Here is a 6,000-nt window from a genome sequence, read left to right as displayed (position 1 = left end):
GATAAATTAATGCACCTCTAACCTTTGTAGCTCTTCTTCATTTACAATGTGTTTTCACATACACTAATCTGATTTGAGTCTGTATTAACTCAACACTGTGTGTTAGGCAGAATGGTCATTTTTTTGCTCATATTTTAATGTGCTGAGTATAATTTCCATCAATTTGAGACACGATAATATGAAATTATCAAGCCTAAAATGTGTTGAAAACAATAAAAACTGTAATTGTATAGATGGGGCTTGGGATCAAAATGACACATTTTATTAAATGCAATGTGCAAAATAAAATTAAGTGAACTCTAGTCAAAAAGGGTACAAGACAGGTATTATTTAAAATGCTTTAGTACTCGTTTTCAATAAAAAGAAATCTGGCATTATAAAAATACATAAAATAGTCATGGATTCATACCATTAATTTACATAAGATTTTTTTTTTTTTTTGCGTAAAACAAAGTTAAAATAGTTTAAAAAGGTATTCTTATATGAAAGTTACTCCCAGTATAAAATTTTTATAACTTTTTGTAATTTTGGTCCATCTGTATAAATAAGACATTTTATCCTTTTAAAATTCATAACTCCATTTAAAAACATAGGATTCTCTCTTTTAAATAAAAGTCCACTTGAGGTAGTATGTTTGAGCTCTTCTTTGCTCCCATTCAGTCTATGTGTCCAAGTCATAAGACTGAAAATGTGGAGTCCTGTGGTTTTCTAAAGTCTGTTTATAGGTACACGTGTGATTTTCTTGCTGAAAATCTGTCCTTTCTTTCCCATATTCCTCTGACTCAGAGTCCAAGTCTGGGGAAGAACGAGCTTTCAGGTGAAAGGCTCTTGGCTGACAATCCACTGGCTGTCCAAAGCTTGAAAAGGCATCCAGATGAGCTCTCTTCAGCGGCTTTCCAAATGTTCCTGAAAGAAAGAAACCCCTTGAGCATATGGGTCCATTGGCTAGCATGTAAATCAAAACACATTTCAAATGAATGAGCATCTTAGCCCGTAAGCACGAGTAAGTGTTCTCTACAAGTCACTTATGTTATCGGGTGTATGTGCATCCGTGTTACGGAGAGAGAACTTACAGAATGGAGCTGGGGAATGAATACATATGTCCATTCTTTATCACATTTCATCACCTAGAGTAATATTAATCATTGAGCAATGAAGTTCCCCAATATTATTTCTTCCAAATCCTGGCTTTAGTTCTTGACAGTCCACAATTCTCTACGAAGGAGATCTGGATTGTTGGTTCCAAGTAAATTGTGCCTGGATATGGAAAGTTTCTTTCAAAATAATCCTTATGTCTTGCCCTGTCTTCTTTACTGGCAAAATATTTCCACAATTCTCTACGAAGGAGATCTGGATTGTTGGTTCCAAGTAAATTGTGCCTGGATATGGAAAGTTTCTTTGAAAATAATCCTTATGTCTTGCCCTTTCTTCTTTACTGGCAAAATATTATTTAACTGACTCAAATTCTTGTCAGTCATATAAAAGATATTTTCATTTTTTAAAAAAGAGAATATAAATATACTGTGACAAAATTTCTTAAAAGCTGCATAAAATATTTTAAAATTCTTTTTTTTTTTTAAACAATTTGTGGTTCATTTTCCTGTATCTCCATTCAGTGAAAAGATGATCTCAGTTCTTCCATCCGTTATCCCCATACACTAGACAAAAAAATTCACAAACGAGTCTTGGTGCTAGCCAGCGTCTACCACCACCAACTTGGGCTTTAAGGCTCTGGCGATCTCCTCTGCCAAAGCCGTCCAGCTTGGCTGACAAGCAGTTGTTGCCAGGTGAGACACTGTCCACCCTTGGACTATGGTCGAAGGGTGACCCACCAGACATGCCAAACCACAATCATGCAGCGCATACAACTCCACCCCAAAAGCTGCTGTAGCCCAAAACCACTTTTTCCACATGGCTGACAAATGGAGCTCCTAAGTCACTCCCAAAACTTGTCTTCTAGATGATGCCACACACAGAGCTAACCAGAAGGCTCCTAAGGCTTAGTTATGGATTAAACACATAATCAAGTAAAATCCCCCATGTCTGACTTTGCATTTAGGAATACGTATGCTAACTCATAGGATATCAGGACAACACGATTAAAAAAAAAAAAACATTTTTCACAAGTTTGGCATTTGATACTCATTGCTCTCCCACATGCAACTTGGAATAGGAATCCTGAGTCAAGGTGTCTAATAATTTAATAAACTTACCCAGGGAAGAATTACTTAAAGTAACCGATGCTGGCTCTGAACTTGGACTAAAACCTAAAGAGGACTTGTTTAGACACAAACTTCTCATTCCAGGTCCTTCATTTTGAGAGTAAGTAGAGCTGATTAACTTCCTCACGTGTGAAGGCCATCCTATGTCACTGACACTCTGTTCACAGGATTCTTCTGAAGGATAAGGACATGGGTAGCACTCCTTTTTCTTTATGTAACTGGGCTCACAGTGGTCCATTAAGGCTGTTCTCAGGTCAGGGCCACAACCTTTTAAATTTGGGGACAATATCAGAAAGAGATTGAGTTAGTGCTTCTGGAAGTCCCTCCAGGGAACAGAACAGAACTCGGGTAAGAAAACCACATACCTGTATGATAGGCTTCAAACGGATCCGAGCCGTACACATTCCCCTTCAAATACACCGGGCCTGAGGACCCCAAAAAGGGACAAAGGAATGGATCCGTGGCAACTTCCACGTCGGCTTCACTACTATTGTCAACATGGCATGTCCCTGTAAAACAGATATCTCAGTCACTGAATGAATTTGACTCAAGTACCCTTCAACATTCTCTCCACTTGGGGGATTTTCCATATTTATAGATAAAAATTTTGGATAGAATAGCATGTAAAAGAAAAAACTGGAGAAATTTATTGTAGGGTTTTTAAACATTTACTGAGGCCTACGGATTAGTAACTGACTAAATCTGTGCCATCTTACAAAGAGGGGACTCGATGAACCATTGTACTGATGCGTTCACCTGGGCGCCGGCCCGCAGTGGCTTCCAAGAGAAACCAATCTGTATATGCACACTGCAGCCAAGGCGGCCACGGTCCGAAACACACAATGCCATCAGCACTGCCCCCTTCAGATGAGCAGGACCAGCAAGTGGCATTCAACAAGTCATCTCTGGATGCCCAGCTCAAAGATGAGCTTGGCCAAAAAAACCAAAAAACCCCCCAAAAACAAAAAACCGCTATTGTGAGTATCTAAGCCAAACAACCCAGAAATGATGTGCCAGTTAGTTAGGAGTGGCCACAGCAGTTGAAGGACAAGAGATGCAGTGCAGGTGAGAGATGCCGCGATGGGCCATGTGCCTGGGAAGCAGGAACTGGGCAGTCCCAGACAGGCTGTGCAAGACGTGATCACTAGTGCTTGTGGCCCCTAGAGCTGCTCACAGCTGACAGATCCCCAGCCCCAGTGTCCAAGCAACACAGCATTATTATGTTCCAGTTCTGTCACTTTAAACTTTCCTAAATGTCTTTTCAGTAAACCCTGCTACATTTGAACAAGCTTGCAACCAAATGAGTCTAACCAGAACACCCACCTGTATGTGCAAATCTTCTATCTCTACACCCTCTGTCACTGCCTTGCCAAACACTTTGTGACTATTTGTTGCAATTTTCATCTCGCTACTGCCTACACTATGAGACTGAAAACAAATATTCTTCCCTCTCAACTACGGGGTCCACCGTGGAGCAGATATTCAATAAATGCTTGTGGGAAAAGATGGTAAAATGCTTGAAGAGAATGTCAATAGTTTCCTCTTTTGGAGCCCTTAATATGTGCCAAGCGCCATGCGGTTTTCCAATATCATCTAATTTCACAACAACCTAATAAGGAAGTACTATGTAATTGCCTGAGGATACACAGTTAAGCTTCAGAAGCGGGTCTTGAACCAAGCTTGTGTGCGTGTATTATGGTGCCTCCAGGATTATTCTTAAACCATGCAGTTCTTAAAGCAAGAGTCAGAATTTGATTTCTCTAATACAATTTTAAATCATTTGACTTTTAAGACCATACATGAAACCAGTTAATGTCATTTAAGAAAGGGGAACATTCAGGGCCAAAGAACATTTATAGTGTAAAGAAATTATCACGTTGTATGCAGAAATTAAACCTTAATTCTCCTACTTGTCTTCTCTTAATATCAGAAACAAAGACTTTTCTGGTATTTAAGAAAAAGGCACAACAGTATTTAATTTCAGCTTTGCCAATGGTCTTAGGCCAGTTCCTTAATATACGAGTGTATTGACTGCTTGTGAAAATTAATACTGTATTTGAGCCTTCCATCAGATTATTTCGAGACAACTACAGCCAGTGTTCATTTTAAACACTTACCACTGCTGTCATGTTGTGGTAAGAAAAACCCGCCTCCTGAAGACGTGACAAACTGGTGGTGGCTTCCGCTTTCTGAGGAGATGTACCCATCCTGTCTGTCGGCTAAGGTTCCCTGAGATGACAAGTAGCTAGGGATATCTGCCGGCAAGTTGGTCTCATCTATAATCCAACAACAGCATTCTGTTAACCACCAACGACCATACATACCCCACAGCCTTCCCTGATGAACAGTATGTACTCTTTTGGCTTCTGTACAAGTCAAATAAATCTACTCCTGAAAGCCCACCTTGACTGTCTCGTCTTGAGGTAAGGAAGATGAGGGCTCTGCCGCTCTGGGAAGCACAAGCCAGTTCTCTATTTTGTCTTCTATTGGATGCCCCTCCCAAATGTCAAAAACAGATGCTTCAAAAGATAAAGCCTTGGGAATTTTCATGGGGTAGTATCTAAGCTCTTGAATTAAGCTTGACTTCTGCCATATTTCCGACTTAATATCTACCGATATAGGAGTTTGCACATATTAGTCAATTCACAGCCCCCTCCCACTAGTAACAGAATCCTCCCTAGACGCCTGCACACACGTATGCACACGGGTACACACGTGACAAGAGAGCGCTACGTCAGAGCGTAAACCTCATAAATGAAGGGCTGCTCCTATTCTCCATCACCTCTGTGTGAAGGAGTGAGGCTGTTTTACTCCGTGCTTTGGACTATATCTCACAGCCAACAGGATCTCCTGATAAGGTTTTAACAAAAAAGGATTAATCTTTAAACATCAGGTTTATTTTGGTCTGGGGTGTTATTTTTAGCTAACCATATTCCTGCAGCTTGAAGCAAATGAGTCACCCTTCTCACAGGGCCTTGGGCTGTGGGACACACATTCTGCAAGGAAATTACCACAGGACCACAAACACACATGACTATGGCACCCCGTGCCAAGCTTCTGTTTACACACCTGTGTTGGTGATGCTGCAATCCTCGTTCCTCCGCCTTGTGTGGTATATGATGACCACCCACACGAGCGACGTGCCCACCACACAGCAAACCACTGCTATGATCACGACACCCACGGTGGCCCATCCGTCATCGTCTAAGGACGAGACAGTCATCTGAGGGGAGTCACAGGTGGGAGTGGGCATTACGCTGAGGCGCACGTTGCCTCTCTCAGTGCCGAGGGTGTTAGACATTTCACACGTGTATTTCCCGGCATCACTGACATCAGAGTCCACAATGATCAGCAGCTGATTGCCTGCTGCAAAAAAGTGCCTTTCGGTGACCACCAAGGGGCTGTCATCCTTGGTCCAGTTCAATCTGGGAGGAGGGCTGCCTCCAGCGATGCACTGCAGGACAGCCGTTTCTCCCTTGGTTACCGTTCGGTCCAACAGGGGCCGCAAAAATGATGGTGTTTCTGAAATGACAAGTTATGTCTTGAATCTCCTGAATGAAATTAGGTTTTGCATATGGTAAGACCTACCACTTGAATTTACTAACATTAGAACCCAACATCGTATTCTTCCACGGCTTCATGCGTATGCTTCGATAAGCCCAAATACGTATACAATATTCAGAATTTCATTTCATTATTTGCCTGTCATTTGTTGTAACACCTGTTAGGGATAATGTTTACTATTTTTTAAATCTCAATCTCTCTCACTCTTGACAAG

General features: G+C 41.3%; 1 protein-coding gene across 1 annotated transcript in view; it reads right to left on the bottom strand.

Annotated features, from left to right (window-relative positions):
- Positions 1-240: 240 nt before the first annotated feature.
- LRIG3 (leucine rich repeats and immunoglobulin like domains 3) overlaps positions 241-6,000 on the bottom strand; it is a 44,240-nt gene continuing 38,480 nt past the window's right edge. The window contains exons 15-19 of the mRNA XM_035002256.1: positions 5,292-5,744; positions 4,340-4,498; positions 2,588-2,731; positions 2,214-2,489; positions 241-906 (exon numbers count right to left, since the gene is read on the bottom strand). Of these exons, the coding sequence (XP_034858147.1) occupies positions 662-906; positions 2,214-2,489; positions 2,588-2,731; positions 4,340-4,498; positions 5,292-5,744 (1,277 nt within the window). The 3' untranslated portion in view covers positions 241-661. The remainder of the gene's footprint in view (positions 907-2,213; positions 2,490-2,587; positions 2,732-4,339; positions 4,499-5,291; positions 5,745-6,000) is intronic.

This window comes from Mirounga leonina, unplaced genomic scaffold (genome assembly GCF_011800145.1).
Source record: "Mirounga leonina isolate KUSES-001 unplaced genomic scaffold, KU_Mleo_1.0 Mir_126, whole genome shotgun sequence".
Taxonomy (NCBI): Eukaryota; Metazoa; Chordata; class Mammalia; order Carnivora; family Phocidae; genus Mirounga; species Mirounga leonina.
Note: the sequence above shows the minus strand (reverse complement) of the source record. Positions and strands in the feature narration are given on the sequence as shown.